This window comes from Gorilla gorilla, chromosome 16 (assembly GCF_029281585.2).
Source record: "Gorilla gorilla gorilla isolate KB3781 chromosome 16, NHGRI_mGorGor1-v2.1_pri, whole genome shotgun sequence".
NCBI classification, from domain to species: Eukaryota; Metazoa; Chordata; class Mammalia; order Primates; family Hominidae; genus Gorilla; species Gorilla gorilla.
Window position 1 is genome coordinate 45,966,038 of NC_073240.2, and position 23,091 is coordinate 45,989,128.

The 23,091-nt window shown below is 53.9% G+C and overlaps 2 protein-coding genes across 12 annotated transcripts in view; one reads left to right on the plus strand and one right to left on the minus strand.

Annotated features, from left to right (window-relative positions):
- The window catches only part of DUOX1 (dual oxidase 1), a 35,943-nt gene extending 25,153 nt beyond the window's left edge, over positions 1-10,790 (plus strand). Inside the window, exons 28-34 of one of the 2 annotated variants that reach the window (XM_019011064.4) lie at positions 1,051-1,178; positions 6,066-6,219; positions 6,961-7,193; positions 7,442-7,600; positions 8,755-8,910; positions 9,013-9,141; positions 9,992-10,787. In XM_019011064.4, the coding sequence (XP_018866609.3) occupies positions 1,051-1,178; positions 6,066-6,219; positions 6,961-7,193; positions 7,442-7,600; positions 8,755-8,910; positions 9,013-9,141; positions 9,992-10,114 (1,082 nt within the window). In that variant the 3' untranslated portion in view covers positions 10,115-10,787. Of the gene's footprint in view, positions 1-1,050; positions 1,179-6,065; positions 6,220-6,960; positions 7,194-7,441; positions 7,601-8,754; positions 8,911-9,012; positions 9,142-9,991 lie in introns of both variants that reach the window. The other variant, XM_055363595.2, reaches the window with a different exon arrangement.
- Positions 10,791-11,510: 720 nt separating this feature from the next.
- Positions 11,511-23,091, minus strand: part of SHF (Src homology 2 domain containing F) — a 33,885-nt gene continuing 22,304 nt past the window's right edge. For 3 of the 10 annotated variants that reach the window (XM_019011066.3, XM_055363596.2, XM_055363602.2), the window contains exons 3-7: positions 20,413-20,619; positions 18,771-18,911; positions 17,342-17,513; positions 17,078-17,197; positions 11,511-13,340 (exon numbers count right to left, since the gene is read on the minus strand). In XM_019011066.3, coding sequence (XP_018866611.3) covers positions 13,154-13,340; positions 17,078-17,197; positions 17,342-17,513; positions 18,771-18,911; positions 20,413-20,619 — 827 coding nt within the window. In that variant the 3' untranslated portion in view covers positions 11,511-13,153. Of the gene's footprint in view, positions 13,341-17,073; positions 17,198-17,341; positions 17,514-18,770; positions 18,912-20,412; positions 20,620-23,091 lie in introns of those variants that run through there. The other 7 variants (XM_055363600.2, XM_019011067.4, XM_055363603.2 and 4 more) reach the window with 5 other exon arrangements.

Genomic DNA, 23,091 nt, shown 5'->3' on the forward strand with positions numbered 1-23,091 from the left:
ACTTTTTTATACTTCAGGGCTCTAATCTTCTTAACTTCTGCCTCTCTCCTCCTTGATCACTTGAGGGAGCATTCTCTGTCCTCCCTGCCCTGCCCTGGCTCCAGTATTATCCCCCTGTATACCCATGGCCTGGATCCCCTGTGAGAGGAGGGGCCTCCCACCAACTCTGGGTTGTACTTGGGGACCCTGGTGATGAGCAGGGACAGTGTGGTCCTGGCCAGTCACTAACAGTGCCAGTGCTCATGCTGTGTGCTGTGGCAGCCAACAAAGAGTGGTGCAGGGACAAGGACCAAACCTTGACTCGATGAGAGTACGGCCTGTCATTTCCATTGTTTGGCCCAGAGGGCCCAGAGTGGACACCCTCTGCATCCATTCATTCAGCACACATTTATATAGGGCCCATGGTGTGCCAGGCCCTTGCACTAGGCACTAGGATTCAGTGGCAAACTAGCTTAGCCTGTTCCTCGTTCTTGAGAACCCGAGAGTCAGGAAAGTGACAGACAAAAACCAAATAATGACATTGGTGAAAAATTGGCTGGGTGTGGTGGCTCATGCCTGTATTCCCAGCACTTTGGGAGGCCAAGGTGGGCAGATCACCTGAGGCCAGCAGTTCAAGACCAGCCTGGCCAACATGGCGGAACTCTGTCTCTACTAAAAATTAAAAAAATTAGCTGGGCATGATGGTGCATGCCTGTAGTTCCAGCTACTCAGGAGGCTGAGGCAGAAGAATCATTTGAACCTGGGAGGCAGAGGTTGCAGTGAGCCGAGATTGCACCAATGCACTCCAGGGAGCCTGGGTGACAGAGCGAGACTCCATCTCAAAAAAAAAAAAAAAAAATCATGGTGACAAGGGCTATGAAAAGTGAACAATGTCTGCTGAAATGAAAGGTACCTGTGATCAGTGGTGTTGGGGGAGAGGACCAGAGGAGAATGCTGGGACATTCTTACTCCAACTTGGGCAGTGGAGTGGAGAGGGGACCTTGGAAGCTCCAGAACAGTTCCCTTTTAAGGCACTGATCTTCTGCCTTCCACCCTATGTTCATTTTGCAGGCCTCACGGGGGTTGTGCTGCTCCTGATCCTGGCCATCATGTATGTCTTTGCCTCCCACCACTTCCGCCGCCGCAGTTTCCGGGGCTTCTGGCTGACCCACCACCTCTACATCCTGCTCTATGTCCTGGTGAGGGCTTTTGGCTGTGAGTCAGGCCAGGAGGGTATGGGCAGGACATTTCCAGGGAGGCAAGGAGAGCTGGGACATTTATTCAATTTCAAGCTATTTGAAGCATCCTCTTCACTTCTCGACGTCCCTCTTTGAAGGTGGAGATGATAGTACAGGGCTCTCCATTAGGATGACCCCAATATGCAGCACTTGGAAGCTCGGCTCCCTGGCATGGGTTTTGCAGTAGCAGCCCTGCCAGACTGATCTCCATTCCTCGCAGACACCTCCACCCCACTTCTGCCCAGCTAGTCTTTCCCCACTTTGGGTGACTGGTTTTGGCTCCTGGGTGGACTACCTGCACCCAAGAGAGCATCACCCTTTTTGAAGAAACTTATCTTAAATGGGTTCTGCCACTTTTGTTCTGATCCTATTTTTTGGGGCATTAGTCACACCTGCTAAGTGCCACCTGTACAGTATATAAGCTTGTTCAAAATGACTTCAGTTGGATTGCTGATCTAATGAATTTTTATTTTTTATTTTTTGAGACAGAGTCTCGCCCTGTCGCCCAGGCTGGAGTGCAATGGCACGATCTCAACTCACAGCAACCACCGCCTTCCGGGTTCAAGCAATTCTCCTGCCTCAGCCTCCTGAGTAGCTGGGACTACAGGCACGCACCACCATGCCTGGCTAATTTTTGTATCTTTAGTAGAGACAGGGTTTCACCATGTTGGCCAGGCTGGTCTCGAATTCCTGACCTTGTGATCCACCCACCTCGGCCTCCCAAAGTGCTGGGATTACAGGCGTGAGCCACCGCGCCAGGCCAATCAAATAGATTTTTAAGACTCTACCTATCCCCTTTCCTTCTCCTTAACCTTGGCTCCTGCCTCCCTCTCTCCATCTTGCCTCCCTTCTCATGTTCCCTTCACCCTCCCCTGGGTTTCTCATCGGCTGCCTAGCTGGTTAGTTCCCGAGCTGATTCTGTGTCCCTGTGTTGTGGCTCTGCTTGTCTGCCTTCCTCATGAGCAGAGGCAATTCCCTAAAGGGTACTCTGAGGGCCTCACTTAGAAGCTAAACCAAATCCCGAGGCTCCAGCTCTTCCCTGCAGCAGAACTGCATACAGGGCTCTCCTTTGTGCCGAGACAAAGAGAAACTGCACCATGGCCTCGGTCAGGTTGGCTCCTGCTGTCTGACCTGCCTTCTCTCAGGTGCAGTTCTGCCCTCACTGACAGATAGGAGGGTCTGTTTCATCTTGCCTGTGGCTCAGCATTTCACAGTTCTGAAGATGACTACTTAGCCTTGGCTTAGGATGTTTCCTAGAACTGATGATATGCGTTTCCTAAGAAACATCTCTTTCTTTGGAAGCTATGACTAATTTACCCTCTCTCCTCCTCTTCCCAATAATGAGTGGAGCCCTAGCATTCTCGGCTACTGCTTCTGTTGGGGGTGGAAATGACGTTCTTGTTCCTGGTGATAAAGCAGCTACTTTGAACTAGATGAGAGATCCAGAAGAGTGGCCAGGCCGGCTCCCTAAGACCCAGAGCCCTTTCTGATTTGTCCTGGGGTGTAGGCATCACTAGGATTCCGAGCCACCCTTCCTGCCAGCAGGAAAGTCAGGGGTTCAAAAGGTGTGGCCGGGCGCAGTGGCTCACATCTGTAATCCAGCACTTTGAGATGCCGAGGTGGGTGGATCACCTGAGGCCAGGAGCTCAAGACCAGCCTGGTCAACATGGCGAAACCTCGTCTCTACTAAAAATACAAAAATTAGCTGAGTGTGGTGACGCACACCTATAGTCCTAGCTACTCAGGAGGCTGAGGCATGAGAATTGCTTGAATCCAGGAGATGAAGGTTGCAGTGAGCCGAGATCATGCCATTACACTCTACCCTGGGCAACAGATGGAGAGCCTGTTTAAAAAAAAAAAAAGAAATAAAAAAGGAAAAAAGAAAGGTGGAGGCCTCTATGCTAGGCTATCCTCACCAGCAGTTTGGGACAATCTCATCTCAGGGAGATCAGGGCAAAAGCACCCTCTTTGTTCCCACTTGTCCCAGGCGTGACCACTTGACTTCAAGCAGAAAGATAAATTACAAGTAAAGGACCCCAGTATAGACTAGACCCTGGGGAAGGATGGCCAGGCTTCTGATCCAGGCAGAAGAGGGCAGGGCTAGCACATCAGAGGCTGAGCTGGCTGAGCCACCACCCCATCCCACCAGCCAACAAGGAATCTGCAGCAGCCTTGTGGTTTAAAAGGAAAGCCAGCACAAAATAGGGTGTAGAAACAGAGCAGCATGACGTCACCCTGCCATTGTACTCAGCCTGTTTGGATGCTCAGAAAGCCTTGGGGGTGGGTGTGGGCTCCACGATGAAACAGTGAACTTGGGGAAGAAAGCCAGTTCAAAGAAGAGCTCAGAGAGGTTTAAGTTAGTCTTGTAGGGAAAGGTTCAAGAATCCAGGAAGACTTAGCTGGGGGAAGGGAACACCTGAATGGGGAACCAGAGTTCAGTTTAAAAGCTATCTGTTGGCCAAGTGCGGTGGCTCGCACCTGTAATCCCAGCATTTTGGGAGGCTGAGGCGGGTGGATTACCTGAGATCAGGAGTTGGAGACCAGTCTGGCCAACATGGTGAAACCCCGTCTCTACAAAAAAATTAGCCAGGAGTGGTGGCATGCGCCTCTAATCCCAGCTACTCGGGAGGCTGAGGCAGGGGAATTTTTTGAACCAGGGAGGTGGAGGTTGCATTGAGCCAAGATCACACCACTGCACTCCAGCCTGGGCAACAGCGAGACTCCCATCTCAAAAAAAAAGCAGCTATCTGTGTATCTGTGGAGGGTCTATTATGTACTAGCTCTCTGTAGGGCCCAGCAGCAGAAGGGGAGACTCTAATCTCTTCCTTAGGAACTTAGGATTCGCTGTGACAAAAAGTGGCACATGCATGAAATGATCAAAATGAACACTTGATATAGGATTAATTGCTGAGCGGAGTGTTCCAAACAGTAAGTTATAGGAGTTCACTGAAGGGAGTTTCACTTGGGCTAAATTGGCTAGGGAAGACTTTGAGGAGAAGACTGGACTTGGGCCAAGGGTCTGGGGGAGGTAAGCTAAGCTTTGACAGGGCAGAGTGAAAACTGAAGAGCAATCCAGGTAAAAGGAAGGGCATGAGCACAGGCAGAGGTGGGAATGGTGATAGGATATTCAGGAGGCAGAGGGGACAGGGCTGGCTGTGGATGGCCATAGGACATTAGGTGGTGGCAGGACATGCTGCTGGTGATCATGTGGCAGCTGCAGTTGAAACTGAGGGGCTGTGGCTCAGCTGAGAGGCCATGCCACATGGCGGAGCATGGAAAGAGATGAGCAGAGGGTGACAAAACCAGGCTTGGGCAACACCCATGACTGGGGGTGGCAGAAGGAATGAAGCCAGTGGAGGAGATGGAAAGCGAGTGGCCCAAAGTGGGAGAACCAGTAGAGCACTGTTGCAGAAGTGGCGAGAAGGAGGTGGTCACTAGTGCCTCAGGCTTCTAAGAGTAGGAGCCAACATGGCCTGAAAAGATATCTTTTACCCATTTGTGGGGCTGCTGGGCCCTCAGTGGGAAGGTCCTAAGGAGAGGTGGAGGCAGAAGTCAAACTGAGCCAGACTCAGGAGCAATCAAGTGGGAAGAATGTGGCCAAGTAGTGTCTGACCATGTTAGACAAACTTATTAGGGAAAGGACCAGAGCTGGATGATACTTGTCAGTTATTACATGGAAAAGGGAGACGAGTTAGGTATTCTTAGCCTGGAAAAGGAGAGGATAAACTGGGGAAGCGCCTTTCCCCAACAGTTACTGAGTGCCTATCATATGCCAGGCAGAAACTGCTAGGAGGTTATAATGGCAAACAGTCCCTACCCCTTCAGTCCAGTGGGGAAAACAACAGTAAACATGTAAATGAATGAGGAAGCAAAAGTACTGTTGGCCGCGCGCGGTGTCTCACGCCTGTAATCTCAGCACTTTGGGAGGCTGAGGTGGGCAGATCATTCGAGGTCAGGAGTTCGAGACCAGCCTGGCCAGCATGGTGAAACCCCATCTCTACTATAAATACAAAAATTATCTGGGTGTGGTGGCAGGTGCCTGTAATCCCAGCTACTCAGGAGGCTGAGGCAGGAGAATCTCTTGAACCTGGGAGGCGGAGGTTGCAGTGAGCTAAGATCATGCCATTGCACTCCAGCCTGGGTGACAGAACAAGACTCTGTCCCCCCAACCCCAAAAAAACAAAAGTACTGTGGATGACAACGCATGCACTAAGAGAGTTAACAGGCAGATGTGGTAGAGAGGACTGAGGGGAGGCCTGAGGAGGTGGTGTTTCTACTGAGACCTGAAAAATGAGATGGAGCTAGCCATGGGAAGAACCAGGAGAAGGGCATTCCAGGCAGGAGATGCAAAGATCCTTAAGCAGAAAGGACTGGCCATGTTTGAGGAACAGGGAGGGGAGAACGGCTGGCAGGCAGAAGTCAAGAGTACTTGTGAGGCCTTGTAGTGCAATGGGAAGGCCACCAACCTTTTAAAGCTGGGGATGAACAGGATAAAGTGAACTTTAAAAAGTCACACTGGCTGCCTTGAAGAGACAGGAATTACAGTGAGGCAAGACCAGTAGAAGACCTACTTCCACTGGAAGGCTCCTGCATGAGTCCAGGTGACAGGTGACATCACTTGGTCTAGGGTGGTGTCAGGGATCTAGAAAATACTCTAATTCCTCATGGAATGCTATGGAGGATGGAGTTGGGAATGGTGAGGTTTTGCAACCTAGAAGGAGCATGGTACGTGGTGAGGTGGGGGCTGGATATACCAGCGGGGAAGTATGGAGGGTCTAAGGCCTGAGCTGGCCCCGTATTCTGCTATGGGCATCGCTAGGTCTGAGCAGAGCTCTTTCCTCCATCCAGCTCATCATCCATGGTAGCTTTGCCCTGATCCAGCTGCCCCGTTTCCACATCTTCTTCCTGGTCCCAGCAATCATCTATGGGGGCGACAAGCTGGTGAGCCTGAGCCGGAAGAAGGTGGAGATCAGCGTGGTGAAGGCGGAGCTGCTGCCCTCAGGTACCAGCCTGGCAGATCAGCTTGGTGACACTGAGGGAGCTGACCGGGCAGAGGCAGAGTCTAGACCGCACAATCTCCTGGTCGGCCCAGTGGAGCTGGCAGGTGCCTTAGGTGGCAGGGACAAAGGAGCTGGTAGGGGCAAGGCGCAGTGGCTCACGCCTGTAATCCCAGCACTTTGGGAGGCCAAGGCAAGTGGATCATGAGGTCAAGAGATCGAGACCATCCTGGCCAACATGGTGAAACCCTGTCTCTACTACAAAAAAAAAAAATACAAAAATTAGCTGGGTGTGGCGGCATGCACCTGTAGTCCCAGCTACTCAGGAGGCTGAGGCAGGAGAATCGGTTGAACCTGGTAGGCAGAGGTTGCAGTGAGCTGAGATCGTGCCACTGCACTCCAGCCTGGCAACAGAGTGAGACTGTGTCAAAAAAAAAAAAAAAAAAAAAAGAAGGAGGGAGGGAGGGAGGAAGGAAGGAAGGAAGGAAAGGAAAGGAGGGCTGTTTGCCAGGGGACCTGAGCCTCTCTCATCACAGAGAGCAGAGAAGCTCAGGCCAGGCTGCCCCTTGCCTGGCTGACCCTCAGCCCCAGTGCTGCCTGGGCCCCCACAGGGTGAGCTTCTGATGGGGGAGGTCTCCCTTGTCATATTCCAGAAGCAGAGCTGAGGCTGTGGGTGGGGAGCTCTCTGGAGGCCACATTGTTGCTGGGTTCAGGGCAGCAGCTTCTCACCCACCATCCCTCCTCAGGAGTGACCCACCTGCGGTTCCAGCGGCCCCAGGGCTTTGAGTACAAGTCAGGGCAGTGGGTGCGGATCGCTTGCCTGGCTCTGGGGACCACCGAGTACCACCCCTTCACACTGACCTCTGCGCCCCATGAGGACACGCTTAGCCTGCACATCCGGGCAGCAGGGCCCTGGACCACTCGCCTCAGGGAGATCTACTCAGCCCCGACGGGTGACAGATGTGCCAGATACCCAAAGGTACCAGACCCAGGCCAGACGTGCCACATGCGCCCATATCCCCTTTGAAGGCTTTGGCCCGGCAGCACTAGACTCCCCGCTCTGTGCCTCCCCTCTCTGCATCTAGAGACTGGTTGTTCCAGATAATGCCACAAATCCTCCTCTTCCCCTCACTCCATATATGTATCTACCTTTCCTTTTCTCTCATTTCTGGCTTCCGATCTATGGTGGTGGCCAACCTTAACTGAAACCCACGCCCCTCCCTACAGCTGTACCTTGATGGACCATTTGGAGAGGGCCACCAGGAGTGGCATAAGTTTGAGGTGTCAGTGCTAGTGGGAGGGGGCATTGGGGTCACCCCTTTTGCCTCCATCCTCAAAGACCTGGTCTTCAAGTCATCCGTCAGCTGCCAAGTGTTCTGTAAGAAGGTGAGTACTGCCCCCACTTCCCACCAACCCATGGCCCCTTCTTCCTTGTCATGGTACCCATCTGTGCCTTTCTCCTCTGCCTTTGTTCTTGGCTTCCCTGAACTGGGCAGGGGCAAGTTGGTTTGAAACCTGGGGTTGGGTGGTGAGTGGGGTGGTATCAGGATATCCCTAGACCCTTTAGGACAGAACTGGTTTGCGGATGCCTCCAGAATCCTGCCTGGTTTACAAAGACTCTTTCCCTCAGTTAGGGGTGCTCCACATAGGATTTGCTTCTGGGAGTTCCTCCAGGCAAGGTTGGAAGGGGTAAAGAAACCCATTCCTTCTTACAAAGGAGCCCAGCACTTGGAGCCTTATTGGGCTGGGAGAGGGAAGGGCATGTTGGGTGGAGCACAAGTGAAACTGGCTCAGCTCTCAAGAGGAACAGGAGGAGTGGTGGCAAGGCAGGGCTGGTGGGCCAGGTTGGCCCCAGGAACACAGCTCAAACCCTCAGGCCCTCACACGGGTCCTTTCACACCAGCCTGGACCTGGTGGCAGGCCCCTGCTCGTTTCTCTGGGCCTGGCAGGTGAGTCAGGGGTGCTGGAATGCAGTGGGCAGAGGCCCAGCCCATGTGCTGTCAGCATTCAGAGGGTGACAGCTCCCCTCCTGTCCTCTGCCCTCTGCTTCTTAACTATACAGCCCCACTTTCCTCCCTCGGAAGCTGCAGAGGGCTCCCTGCAGGGCAGCTTCCACCCGCTGGTCTCTCTTTGAGCCCATTCCCATCTGCTCAGGCAGCTGCTGGGTCTCCCTGAGGCTGCTCTGTGAAATGCCCTTTAGCCACTAGGTGCCTGGCAGCCTGACCAGGGACCACTGGAGGGAGCTGTAGGACAGGCTGAGCATGAAAGCTGCTTCCCACCCCACAGACCATCACCTCCCAATCACCAAGGGATCTTTCCCATGGCCCTGGGGTCTCTCACTTCCACCTCTCTATGCCCTGGGCCAACTCCATCTCTGGCCTCAGAGCCTGGCCCCGTGGCCCATACACTTCATCTCCCCAGGCTGTCTAGGGAAGGGCACAAGCTAGCTGTGGTCAGAAGAGTTCTATCAGTATGGACACCCCTGGGGTTTAGGGAGGCTGAGCTGAGATGGGTCCTGAGCTCCAGCCCTGTGTCCCTAGATCTACTTCATCTGGGTGACGCGGACCCAGCGTCAGTTTGAGTGGCTGGCTGACATCATCCGAGAGGTGGAGGAGAATGACCACCAGGACCTGGTGTCTGTGCACATCTACATCACCCAGCTGGCTGAGAAGTTTGACCTCAGGACCACTATGCTGGTATGTCAGGGCCCACTAGGAGGGTATGCGGGCCACTGTCTGAGCTAGGAATTGACCCTAGCTGTGCCTGGCTGAACTTTGTTCCACCCTTCCCTACCATAGTACATCTGTGAGCGGCACTTCCAGAAGGTTCTGAACCGGAGTCTATTCACAGGCCTGCGCTCCATCACCCACTTTGGCCGCCCCCCCTTTGAGCCCTTCTTCAACTCCCTGCAGGAGGTCCACCCCCAGGTCAGTCCAACCCATAACCAGGTTCTCTTCCTCTTTATCATTTGGGGTCTGAGCAAAGCTCCCAAACCTTCCCCATCAAGGAAGAAATCGACTGCTGATGAGAACCCATCCCCTGGGAGATTGGTGGGGTAATGGAACGGAAAGGATAGGTGGGTGTCACCCTTAGGTGCTAAAGGAGGAGGCAGGCAATAGGGACTTGCCATCTCTGAAGCCAAGACGTATTGTCCAGAAGGAAGAGCTCAATCATTGAGCTAGTCCTCGCCAAAAACTCGGGGCTACCCTCACCAATACTGAGTCAGTCCTCACCCTGGACACTGAGGGAACCTTTACCATGAGCACTGGGCTAGTCACTACTCACAAATACTGGTCTAGCCCTCCATGAGACCCTGAGCTATTCTTCAACTTGAACACTGATGAACCCAACCTCTATTAGAAATGTTGATCTAGCACTTAGCAAAATTCCACTAGACCTATAAACACTGAGCCAGCCCTCACCATGCATAGTACAAAGCAAACCATCAGGAGCACTGCTGGCTTTTTTTTTTTTTTTTTAATTTAAAGAAAGGGTATTGCTCTGTTGCCCAGGCTGTAATGCAGTGATGCAATACCAGTTTACTGTAACCTCCAACTCCTGGGCGCAAGCAATCCTCCTGCCTCAGCCTCCCAAGTAGCTGGGACTACGGGAGTGCACCACTATGCCTGGCTAATTAAAAATAAACAAATTAGAGTCAGGGATGTTGCTATGTTGCCCAGGCTGGTCTTGAACTAGGGAGCTACCCCTTCCTCTGAACACTGCGTTATCCCTGCCTCTGAGCAAAGAGTTAGCCTCCACTTATTCCTCCTGCAACAGGTCCGGAAGATCGGGGTGTTTAGCTGTGGCCCCCCTGGCATGACCAAGAATGTGGAAAAGGCCTGTCAGCTCATCAACAGGCAGGACCGGACTCACTTCTCCCACCATTATGAGAACTTCTAGGCCCCTGCCCGGGGGTTCTGCCCACTGCCCAGTTGAGCAGAGGTTTGAGCCCACACCTCACCTCTGTTCTTCCTATTTCTGGCTGCCTCAGCCTTCTCTGATTTCCCACCTCCCAACCTTGTTCCAGGTGGCCATGGTCAGTCACCATGTGTGGGCTCAGGGACCCCCAGGACCAGGATGTGTCTCAGCCTGGAGAAATGGTGGGGGGGCAGTGTCTAGGGACTAGAGTGAGAAGTAGGGGAGCTACTGGCTTGGTGCAAAGTGAAACCTCTGCTTCCAGACTTCAGAAACAAATCTCAGAAGACAAGCTGACCTAACAAGTACTATGTGTGTGCATGTCTGTATGTGTGTTGGGGCGGTGAGTGTAAGGATGCAGTGGGGACATGGATGCTGGCATCTTAGAACCCTCCCTACTCCCAGACCTCCTCCTCTTCTGGGCTCCCCACTGTCAGACGGGCTGGCAAATGCCTTGCAGGAGGTAGAGGCTGGACCCATGGCAAGCCATTTACAGAAACCCACTCGGCACCCCAGTCTAACACCACAACTAATTTCACCCAAGGTTTTAAGCACGTTCTTTCATCAGACCCTGGCCCAATACCTATGTATGCAATGCTCCTCAGCCCTCTTCTCCCTGCTCCAGTAGTCTCCTTTCCAAATAAATCACTTTTCTGCCTTCAGGGTTTCTTTATTCTGCCCTAGGACCGGAAGGGGCATGGGGAGAGGAAGCCACTCACCCAGCCAGCTCACCAGGCTGGCCCAGACATCTCTCAAGCTGCCCAGTGTCCTGAGTAAAGGAGCTGGCCCAAGGCAAAGTGCCCCAGCTAGAGATCCCTTCCCCGGCCCAGGGGTGCCCTTCCTGACAGAGGGCCTGTCAGCCACTAGTGTGAGGCCTGGTGAGCCTGCTCAGGAGGGGCAGAAAGAGAGGGTGTGGAAGCTTCCAGAAGAGGTTGGCTGGGGAAGAGAACGCGGTAGGGGCAGACTCAGCTGGAGCCTATAGGGAGCCAGAGCCGCCTGGCTTGTTACCAGGACCTCAGTCACTCCCAGCCCTTCTCTGAGCAAAGGGAGAGTTGAGCACCTGTGCCTACATGGCTCTTCCAGTCAGTGAGATGATAGCAGGAGACAAATGAACACATCACCCAACCTCTCTGGGCCTGTTTTCTCATCTGCAAAATGGCTGGATGCTCTCCAAGTCGACTTAAAGACAGGACAACCCTCTGAGGGAATTTCTCTGAGTGCGCCCCCTTTTTTTTTAGACAGAGTTTCGCTCTTGTTGCCTACGCTGGAGTGCAATGGCACGATCTTGGCTCACCGCAACCTGTCTCCCGGGTTCAAGCGATTTCTCCTGCCTCAGCCTCCCGAGTAGCTGGGATTACAGGCACGCACCACCACGCCCGGCTAATTTTGTATTTTTAGTAGAGACGGTATTTCTCCATGTTGGTTAGGCTGGTCTCGAACTCACGACCTGAGGTGATCTGCCCGCCTCGGCCTCCCAAAGTGCTGGGATTACAGGCGTGAGCCACCGCGCCCGGCAAGAGTGCCCAATTTTAAGTGATCCTTCCCATTGCTTCCACAAAACGCCTGCATACCACATATCCTCAATTTCGAGAAAATAGCCACTGGTTTAGAAACTCTCAAGTACTGTGATTCACAGCACACTTTGGAGGTTGCACGTTTAGGTTCTGGAAGAGGCCCTCAGACGGCCCTTTGGCTCAGCGGTCCCCCGAAGGTGCCTGCCCAGCATGCCGAGGGGTCCTGACCAGCCTGCCCGCGGGGTGGGGCGGGCCTGGGGCAGCCTGAGAGCCGCTCCGCCTGGCGACGCAGTGGGCCTCCCCGGGTCCGCCCAGAGGCCTGGGCGGGTTCCAGCGGTGGGCGCCGGTCGAGGTGCGGTCTAGGCCGCGGGCCGGTGGTTAGGGGCTCGCAGGCCGGCCACGCCCGAGGGTCTGCCCGGGACAAACCCTTCCGTTAGGGCGCGAGGGAGGCGCTGCAGGCCCTCAGTTCCTCGGCCAAGGAGACAAGCGCGGACCCCGCGCCCGCCCCGCCAGCCTTCCCGCCTCCGCCGGCGCGCGGCTTCCGCGTGGCAGGCCGCCCCGCTCCCCGGCCTGGCGCGCTGCCTCTTTGTCTCTCCGCGCCTCCCCTCCTCCCAGACAAATGGCTGTTGGCAGGAAATTGGACGCGCTCCGGGGAAGCCGCGCGCCGCGGGGAGGGGGCGCCGCGCGGCCAGCGGGCCTCGGGTGCCCCCAGCCCGGGCGGGGGCGGCGGGGATGTTTTGACATCTCGTCAAAGAAAGGAACTTGATGCTTCGAAAGTGCTTTTCACAGCCGGGCTGTGTCTGCTCCAGAGCTGATTTATAAGCAGAATCTGCGCTCGCTTCTCCGCTCCCTCCCCCGTCAGCCCCGGGAAGGCGCCGGAGGCGCGGGCGCGGCTGTGCCCGGCAGGATCGGGTTTATTTATTGCCTCTGGCCCGGAGCCGGGGCGGCCTGGGGACTGCACAGTTCCCTCTGCCCGAGCCCCTCCCCTTCTCTCCCCACCCCCCAAAGCCGGCTGCTTCCCAGGGTCCTGTCTTCCCCAAACCTCTTACCAGACTCTGGGCGGAGCCCTCCGACGGCCTGGGGTGGAAGTCGGGGACGGAGGCAGAGAGGTGGTAAGGCGCCCCAAGGGGCCGAATTCTGCACTACCTCGCACGGACCCAGTGGGGAGAGGGTGGTGGTGGTGGAGGTCACCACCTCTGCCCTAAGGTCGGAAAGGAGCCGGAGCTGCCAATCTGAAACTCCCTACCATCCCAGTAGCTCTGGAACCCCCTTCCTCCAGGGGCTATCCTTTCTCTCCAGGGATTCTTCTTTCCCCAGCTCCAGACAACCCCTTACTCCAAGGCCCCAGGAGCCCTTTCCCTTTAGAATAAATTAAGGAATCTCCAGCTTCTGCTGGATCCCAGGAGAAGAAAGGTTTGAAAGATCATGTCCCTGGCAAGAGCCACAGCCCTCAGCCAGGTGATGGGCACAGGGCTGGGTACAGGTCTATCACAGTGCCCTGGCTTCACATCTAAAGAGTCCGGATGGCCACAGGGTAGAGCAGGGACATGTGTTCGGCTCCCTTAATGGGTAGCTTGCGGCTGGCATAGTGGTGCACAATTTCAGGGACGCTGCTGAAGGGCGGGCTGTTCTGGCCCAGCACATATTTGTGTTCCTTGGTCCGGGACAGCTTCATGTGCATGAATCCCTGGCTGCTCCTGGGAAGAGGAGAGGAGACTTTGGTGAGTGGGGGCTCTCCTCAGCCCCCTCATCCAGCCACCCAGTAACCCTCCCCAACCCTACAGCAAATGTGGTTCCGAAGCCAGCTGAGAATGACAGGTGATTAGGGGATGTGGAGGTCAGTCCAGAAAGCAGGGGTGGTGGTGGTGTAAGTAGGTAGCATTGGGCATTGGCTTTGTGGTAAGGCCACTGGTTGTGCCAAGAATGTGTGTATAGGGAGCATACAGGGTGTGTGCAGGTGGAAACTGAGCGACCAGCACCTCCCCCGGCCCCTGCTGGCCAACCCTGGGGTCCAGGCACCCTGGCCCTCCAGCCTCTGTGGCCAGGGCCAATTTAACCTCACCTTTCTTGAGCTCTTTGGTAGGACACCCGTGAGGGGCGCCTGGTGACTCATGTGGAACCACATATGCCCTTGGCAGGAGGGTGGACAGATGTGACAACCAAGCTAGTCTTCGTTGGGGCTCTCCCTTCTAATGACTAGGGGGAAGGGGGAAGCTGATCTGGAAAACCCCCCAAAATCTGGGAGTGCTCAGCTGCCTCCTCCTGGGGATATCCCTTCACTCTCTTGCTTTCTGGGTCTTGGACCAAGCCCCTAGCTCATTTATCCGGCCCTTCAGCCTACAATGACTTCACTCCCTTGCTCAGAGGAGACATGCTCCTGCCTCTGCCATCTCCCTGCCACAACCAGGAAATCAGCATTAGTGCCTGGCCCCGCCCTCAAGACAAGGACCCCACTGCTCAGAGCTCTGGCTAGCTCCTAAATGTCCAGGGACCCTCGGCCCATGAGAGGGCACGGGAGTGAGACTTCCAAGAACATTTGTCTAAACCACCACAGGCTTGGTCTGTCAGGCCTCAGGTCTGAAACTCAAGCACAGGCAAGGGGTGAGGAATGTTTTGGGGAGCGCTGAAGCCTAAGTGTTATATACTGCTGGCCAGAGCCTACTTGGGGACAAGGACGGGGCTTAGAGGTTAGTGTGGAAAGCAGAACCAGTGAGGGAGCTGCCTCCATCCTGAGGTCCACCCCCCGGAGAGGTAAGGCTGGCAATCCTTATCACTCGCCTCCCCTGCCTGGGTACAAAGGCTCTGCCCAGACCCATTTCACCAGGCCCACAAGCGAGAAATCAGAGTGGGGAGGCTGAAGGGAGGTGACAGATGGGAGGAAGAAGGGAGGCCCCAAACTCTATCCCTCTGCCTCCCCAGGCATGGAGTCCTCAGGAGCCTAGCAGACTGCTAGGAAAAGGCCTGAGGCCCCAGGGCTGGGAGTCAGGGTGCAGGGTGGCCGGGGCCATCTGTAGGTCTGAGATAACTAGGGCTGACAGCACAGGCCCTTGGGGAAAGGAGCCAAGGGCCTGAGGCAAACAGCCCCTGTGGGTGGTGGAGAGGGGAGGCAGTGTCCCCTGTCAGGCTCAAGGCTGTGGGCAGCAGCATGGGCCCTGCTTTCCTTCACCTCTTCTCAGTTTGGGGCTGACCCCTTCTCCCTTAGTCCACCTGGGGAATTGTCTCTCCTAAAAGCTGCACACTGTATCTTCTCAAAAGACAGATCTGGCTAAGAAGGACAAGTGGCCAGAGAGCTCAGCCGCCATCTGGATAACCAACCTCCTGCAGAGGGGATGGCTGTGCTTTCCCACCTCCTGGGACAAAGTCCCAAGGGTCCATTAGGACACAGCAAAGCCCTTGCCAGACCCTCACGGTACTGGGGTTAGGACCAGCTGGGCTGCAGGACCAGGCTGGCAAGCCTTTTTGAGGAAGTTGTTTAATTACCAGTGAAAGCTCTTCCATTAGGGAGAGAAGAGAAACCATAATTCTATTTCAGAGAAGCCATTTATATGCAAACGAGGCTCTGGCAGACAGATGCGGAGCCAGGTCAGCCAGGGTGGGAGCAGGTCTCCAGGCCTGCCTTGCCATTTTACCTCCCAGGCTAAGGCAGGCTGGCAGGGCTCCACTCTGGGAGCCAGACCCCTAGCATCTCCCCTTACCTTGGCCTGTACCAAACAATAATATGGCACTGGTGGAGCCCTGGAATACCATAGTTTGTGGAGTCAGACAGAGCTGGGTTCAGATCCTGGTTTGGGGACTTTATTACCTGGTGGCCTTGGGCAAGTAACAAACCTCTTTGAATTTATTTTCTGTCTATAAAAAAGAGATCTATCTTGCAGGGGAGTAGTTGGTTTAGAAATGGTATACAGGCTGCTTGGTATGCTCCATGAACTTTATAATTTTTAAAGCAATACACATTTCTGAGGTTATGTAAATCAAATTTTTGACAAAAACTTTTCTGGGAAATGCTTCTTTGATTTTACAATTCAGACTCCTAGAGTATGACAGCTGGAAAAAAAGCGATAATCTATCAACTCATTTGGCAAAGACAGAAACCGAGGCTCAGAGATATTAAGTGATTTCCCTAGGATCACATAGCTAGTTTATCAAATCCAAGAATAGAACTCAGGTTACCTGACTATAGTCCGGCACTTTTTCTTTTTTTTTTTTTTTTTTTTTTTTGAGACAGAGTCTTGCTGTTGTTGGCCTGGGCTGGAGTGCAATGGCGCAATATCGGCTCACTGCAACCTCCGCCTCCTGGGTTCAAGCGATTCTCCTGCCTCAGCCTCCCGAGTAGCTGGCATTACCGGTGCTCACCATCACACCCAACTAATTTTTGTATTTTTAGTAGAGACAGGGTTTCACCATGTTGGTCAGGTTGGTCTCGAACTCCTGACTTCAGGTGATCCACCTGCCTCGGCCTTCGAAAGTGCTGGGATTACAGGTGTGAGCCAACACACCCACCACTTTTTCTATTATCTTTTAGGGAAGTTGAATAATTATCCCCCAAATATGTCTTGTTTAGCAGCCCCAAGTTCCCATAGATTGGATTTGTCTGAATGGGAGGGTATACCCGTACTCTGATGGTCCCAGAGAATGTGGTAGAAAGTGGTGCAGGTGTCCTACTAGTGACGGCGGGAGGCAAATGAACGTACCACCCCACTGGCTTCCTAACGGGGTACAGGGTCTACCAGGCAGAACTCCTGGTTGCCCAGGGCAGGGCTGGCCATGCTACCAGGGAGTCTGGGAGGCTGATCTGCTGCTCCTGGGAGGAAAGCCTGATGGGGAGGGAGGGCCTTGCCTCCTCTACGTCTTCCAGGACCCAAAAGCTCAGACACCCCCCATCCCCAAACACACACACAGACACACACACTCTTCCTCAGAGTAAACAGGAATACTTTGTGTCCACTGCCCTGCCCTCCTTCCAGGAACCAGCCCCCCCCAACACCCTACAGACTCCCTCACCCAAAGCTCCTATCTCCTTGCCTATGCTTCTAGAACATCTTGGGCTTCCATTAATAATGACAGTGATAATTTATTGAGCCCTTAGCACTATGCTAAGCACTTCCCATGCATTATTTCACCTAATCCTTCCCTATATTATCCCCCATCCATTTCATTAGTAAGGAAACTGAGGCCTAGAGAGGTTAAGGGGGCCCAGGCCACACAACTAGAACAGAACCCTTCTGAGCTGGATGCTGCGGATCAACTATTTCTCCCAATGGACTCTGAGCTCCTTGAGAGCAGGGGCTGAGTCTCAGACATCTCAGGACCCCCAGTGCCTGGGGATTGTTCATGGGGGATGGGGACCTCCCCAGCTTGGTTGGGCATAAGGGGAATACTGGAGTCCCCTTCCACCCTGCTGGCTGTCCCTGCAACCACAACCGTCCCCACTCACTTGAGGGAGAGGGAGAAGTCATTCTTGCTGGTCTCACTGTTGCGCACCAGGTAGCTGGCCTCTTTGCACAGCCGGAGCAGGTTCTCGGCGTCGGTTCGGCTGATGGCCCCGTGATACCAGCTAAGGATGGGAGAGAGGAAGGGGGGCATCTCTGCTGGGTCCCTCGCTGTCCAGGCCCACCCATTGTGGGTGTCCCCTGTAGGGAAGCCAGTGCCAGGAGGGGAGGAGCGGGGAGGGAGTCCCCAGCTGGACACAGACACTCACACCTGGTTTTCCAGAGGCAGTGCTGGATCTGTCCACTCCCCCAGGGGGCTGCTGGGCTCCATGCTTAGGGGCTTGGCTGACTTGGGGTTCCCTGCAGAGAGTCGGGGAGGTAGCCGCCCCTTCTCCTCCCGGCCAGGTGACAGGCAGCTCTTCTCCGGTCCTTCAAACTGGGCTGTGGGGAACATATCAATCATGGACTCTAAGGACCCTAGAGGTCCTCAAAGGTCCCTATTGAATAGCCAGTGCCCAACCCCTACTTCTTCCAGCCCCAGAAAGGATCAAAGGAATGCTCTAGGAGGGCAGCCCATGCTGAAGGGCCTGACTGGCTCTGGGGACGTAATCCTGGATCTATCCCCTGGTGGGGGTGGGCCCAGCCTTCTGTGCCACACAGGGCCTCACAGTCCCCACATTGTGGGAGGAGAGGGCAGAGGAGCAACCTGAGAACCCATGCACGCTTCTCCCTCCAAAGCAGCTGACTGCCTTCCCCCAGTCCATCCTCTCAGGGTGGCTTCAGCACTGATAATATTGTTTCTTTCTCCTCCTCAGAGTTCATTACCGTTCTCCAAATCACCCTGCCAAGCCATTCTGTAGAAATGACTTATCGATCTGAGAACAATTATCTGGTTCCCCTTGGTGCCATCCTGACAGGCTAATCCCGCCCAAAGCCGCCAGCCAGCCTGTCCCTCCCCCACCCCCAATGTTGCTGCCCACTGGCTCCCCTCCCCAACCCACAGAGGCCCAGAGGCAGCACCTCTGCCCTGCCAGACCAGGGGAGCCTGATGGTTGAGCCCATAAGGGAAGGCTGAGCCCCCGTGGGTCCCCAGGCACACATGCGCACGTGCACGTACGGACAGACACCCTCCTTCATCCCATATTTTAAAATACAACATTCAGGCACAAATGTACAAACAGATGCTCATGCCTCTGCACACACACCCTTGGGTGCCCATTCTGGGCAGAACTGAACATAGAGGAAGAATTAAGTGCGTTCTTTCTCCTCATTTGGGCTCTTTTTCTCTCCTTGTAGCACTTTGAAGCCCTTACTCTCTTTCAGTCACCAGATGCAAGGTCAGATCTGCTCCTCTGCGCCAAGGAGTTCCACACTTGCTGTGTCTGTCCCACCCCCAGCTCAGGAGTATTTGCATTGCTGAAGGAGCTGGTCAAGCAAAGCTCTCCCCAAAGTGAATTTAAAATGGTGGATTTTTGTAGCATGGTGAGGAACACATTAGAAAGGGGCCTCCCTGTAGAAGACACCATCCCACATCTGTGGGGAAGGGAGGAACGTGCATTTTGTCTCTTCCTTCTTCCCAAATGAGATTCTTCCTGGGGTCTCCAAACCCTGCCCCACCTCTCAGCTCCTCCAACCCAACCCACAGGGCCTGGAGGGGTGAGGACATGTCACCCTGGCCAGAAGCCCCCCAGGACCCACCGCTGCTGTCCTCCAGGCTGGGCTCAGGGAGGGGCGAGGCTGGACCGGAGATGTCCCTGTCCCCATCAGGCAGGGAGGGGCTGCTGTCCAGCTGTCCCACAGGTGGAGGCCAAGGTAGGTCTTTGATGACCTTAATGTCAACTGGAGCCAGCAGCAGAAGTGAGAAGAGAGACAGACAGTGACAGAGACAGAAAGAGGTAGAGGTTGAGACACCAAAACCCAGAGCCAGGACACAGGACAGCCTAGAAATGAGGAGGGGCAGAGGCAGAGGCAGAGGCAGGTCGGCTTTTGGGGAGGCACTCAAGGGCTGGGCAGAGCCAACGTTGACCACACCAGGCTGGCCTGGTCAGAGGGAGGGAGGCTTGGGTGGCAAGAAGCAGGATGCAGGGGCTTGCACTGTCAGCCCGTGGGTCCCCTTCATTTGACCTCTCACAAGCCTCCAGGGCCCAAAGGTACCAGGAACAAAGGAAATGAAGGACTAAGATGACCAGCACCTCCCAACACCACATCTGGGTTCCCATAGCCTCCTGGCACCCACAGCCTTGCCTCCCTTTCTCCTTTTCCCCACAGCCTGGGAACTCGCAGGCAGCAAGCAAGAGCCAGCCTCGCCTCAGGTTGTCAGGATTACTCAGACTTGAGGGCAGATGTTTTATTGAAATTTAATCCCCACCCCCCATCCTGAGAAGAGTGATGCCACTGGCGGCTACTGGACTGCTAACGAGGTTTCCTAATGACGAGCATAGATTTTCCCATTAAGCAATCCAAACAGTATTGATTCTCCAAGGAGACTTCTGGAGATAAACGGCCCATCCTCAATGGTGTGTGCTTTACAGGAAGAATATTAGAATCCTGTGGTTTTCCAGTCTGGCTGTCAGGGTGGGGAGGGCAGAGGAGGGCTGGGTCCAGCTCCAGGGTGAGCCCCTTGCCCAAGCAGGGGAGAGGGGCATATGCGGGCAGGAGTGAAGTCGAATGGCATTTGAGCCCTTTATGTTCTCCCTGAATCAAGGACCCAGGAGCAAAAGCCCTCTCCCTACTCCAGGCTCTTGCTCCACCCACTTCAGACCACTAACATGAGCTTTTCCATGGTGGACTTGGACTTGGGATGGACAGAAGAAACCTGATCTTCATTTGGCAATCAAGAGATTTCTCACAGCCTCACTCTGCTCCTCAGAAATCTCCTTGGGGCCAGACACCCCTGGTCTGCCAGGGCCTACCACTGGGAGGCAGAGCCCTAGAATTCAGGTTACACCCATAGCTGTCTTTATTGTTTGAAGTAAGTGCCTTCTTTTGTTAAATGTAAGTATTTTAACATATGTCACGAGTTTCATAAGTTTGTTTTGGAATTTATTTTTAAATATACCCAGTCCCCAAAAGAGAGAAGTAGTCTAAGCCTCTTAGCTCCCAAGAGGTGGTGATGCAGGGGAATGCCTTCATCCTTCTCCTATACCCATTCCTTGACCCTGCACACAGCGCTGTGTCCACACTGCCAACCCCACCCCCTATGGTACAGAACTCAACTACATTTCCCTGGAGTCCTGATCCTGGGCCTCTCTGGGTTCCTGGGGTCCACTCCTTCCATTCTCTTGAGCCTGGAAAGCTGCTCAGAGGCCCCAGCTGACCTGCCCTCTCCACCAGGACTCACCTGCAAAGGCTTTGGAAATCCGCTCCTTCTTCCACTCCCAGGGCTGGTCATACTCCTCAGGGGGCCTCTCATCATCCTCTGGCAGGCGGGACTCCCGGGGCCAGGGGCCCCCCTCACCTTCCGGGGTGGCCCCATCCTCCTCTGGCTCATAGGGTGTGTCATACAGAGGCAAGGGCTGAGTTGCTGTCTCCTTGGAGCCCCGGATCTCTGCCGGAGCAGGGCAGGAAGGGAAAGGTGAGGGTTCAGCCTTGGCTTTCTGGCTCCCCTCCTCCAATGCTTCTCAGCAACAAGCCAGGCCTCCTTCAGAGGAGATGCCCTGGCTCTGGGGGGAGCTCAGCAACCACACATCCTGGGTTCCTCACCCTCAAAACGCTTCTGGGTCTCTAAAAGCAAGAGAGCCAATGAAGGCAAGGGCAGGTGGGCACTAGAGTAAAAGACAGGAAAAGGATCCTGCAACAGCCAGCGAGGGCTGGGTAGCTAAAATTTATGAGTTTAGGAAACTGAGGCACAACCCTCCCGTTGTCCACTCCCTCCCTGATGCCAAGCTCCATTTGTTTCCTTCTGTCTCAAATGATATCATTCCTTTTTTCTTTCTCTTTCTTTTTTTTTTTTTTTTTTTTTGAGACGGAATCTTGCTCTCTCACCCAGGCTGGAGTGCAATGGCAGCACGATCTCGGCTCACTACAACCTCCGCCTCCCCGGTTCAAGCGATTCTCCCACCTCAGCCTCCTGAGTAGCTGGGATTACAGACATCCGCCATCATGCCCGGCTAATTTTTGTATTTTTGTAGAGACGGGGGTTTCACCATGTTGGCCAGGCTGGTCTCAAACTCCTGACCTCAGGTGATCTGCCTGCCTCGGCCTTCCAAAGTGCTGGGATTACAGGCATTAGCCACCACGCCCAGCCCGCAAGTGATATCATTTGACAATCACAGAATTATTCTTTGCTGCCCAGACACTGTGGACCACCCGCTCCTTGAAACTTTCCCTTCGACAAGTTACATTCATCGTCATAAAGACCTTTCACTTTGACATTCCATGGTTTCAAACTCATCACCTTCTCTAAAGCTAATTGGTTCTCTTTTTGGGATCACTGACCCAGCCCTCACCATTATTTTGTCCTTCCTGACTATCTCGAATGCTAATATCTGACCTTCAGTTGTGTGGCCTCCTGTGCCACTTCAGGTCACACAAGTCACATCTGCTTCTCCAAAATGACTATTGGAAAGGCAGTGACCATCCTCCCCACGGACCCGGCAAAGACTTTCTTTCTGATCACCCCCATTTGGCCTCTCCCTAGATCCTCTCTTGGCCTCTCTTTCCCAAGACTAGGTCTTACGCATTTTTCCCTATCCTAATTCCTTGAACTATATGCCCAGCCTCATGGCACTTGCTGCATCTGTATTTCCAGTCATTTGGGTCCACTGCCATAAAGACCTTTCGCTTTGACATACTATTGTTTCAAACTGACCACCTTCTCCAAAGCTAGTAGTTCTTTTATTGGGATCACTGACCCTAGTGAAAATATAATAAAAGCTATGGAGCTACTCCCCCAAAAAATGTGCTCCCATATTTTCACATATAATTTCAGGGCATTCATGGGGGCTTCCTGGGTTCCACACCCTCTGACCTAAATGGGGTAGTCAGCTTCTCACTTTCTCCATTTCTGCCTACTACACTGTTCTCCTTGGACCTGGCCCTCCTTCATTCTTCAAATCCCATCTGTTCTTTGCCAATACCCAGTGACCTTCACCCTCATCTTTCCGTATATAGATTACTGCTAGGGTGAACCTCCATTCTGCAGGCTTGTGTTTCCAAGGGCTCCATGGAATAATAGTCCTGGGATATTCTTGACCACTCTCTGCCTCCCTTACCACCTCTCCCAAGTAGGAAGAGCAGTTTATTGTATTGGTCAGTGAATGCACACTCTCTCTCTTCTCCTGAAGAGAAAGAACATTCTGGTTCATGCTGTCAGTGGCCTGCTCCTGTGCTGTCTTTGACCCAGAGCCCCAGGTACCCAAGGGCAGGCTCTGAGCTTGGATGGGGACAAGCTCTGGCTCTTCTTTTGCAGGGTTCCCCCGCTAGGCCTACTGAGTTGCCCAAGCCTGATTGGGCAAGTTTAATTCTGTGGTGAAGTATTAAGAAGCCCATTGTGATGACACATAAGCCCATTGCAGTGAACATAAGTAATGTTCTCTAATCAACTTTATCAGTAATAAAGCTGACATTTTCATCCTGTTCCTTTCTTGCTCAAGAATTCATCATGGCTCCACTCCCCATTTTGAAGCAAGTCCAGATACCTCATTCCAGCCTATGAAGCACTGCTCCGCCCCTCTCGGACTCTCTCATCTAGGTTCCCATGCACACCCAGCACTAACATCATTTGCTCCTGAACAAACTTCCTCTCACCCTGCCTCAGGGCCGTGGCTTGGACAGACCCACCCTGTCCTCTCTGATCTCCCCTATTTGATCTCTTTCCCCTGGACTCTCTCTCAGCCTCTGTTCCCAAGACCAGATCTTACTCTTTTCTCTCTAGCCTCACTCTTTGGACTACTTGCCCAGGCTCATGGCACCCACTGTAACTGTATTTCTAGTCATCTTTCTCCAACTGCCATGAAGATGTTTCATTTCAAACTCATCCCCCCTCCCAAGGCTAGTGGTTCTCTTTTTGGGATCACTG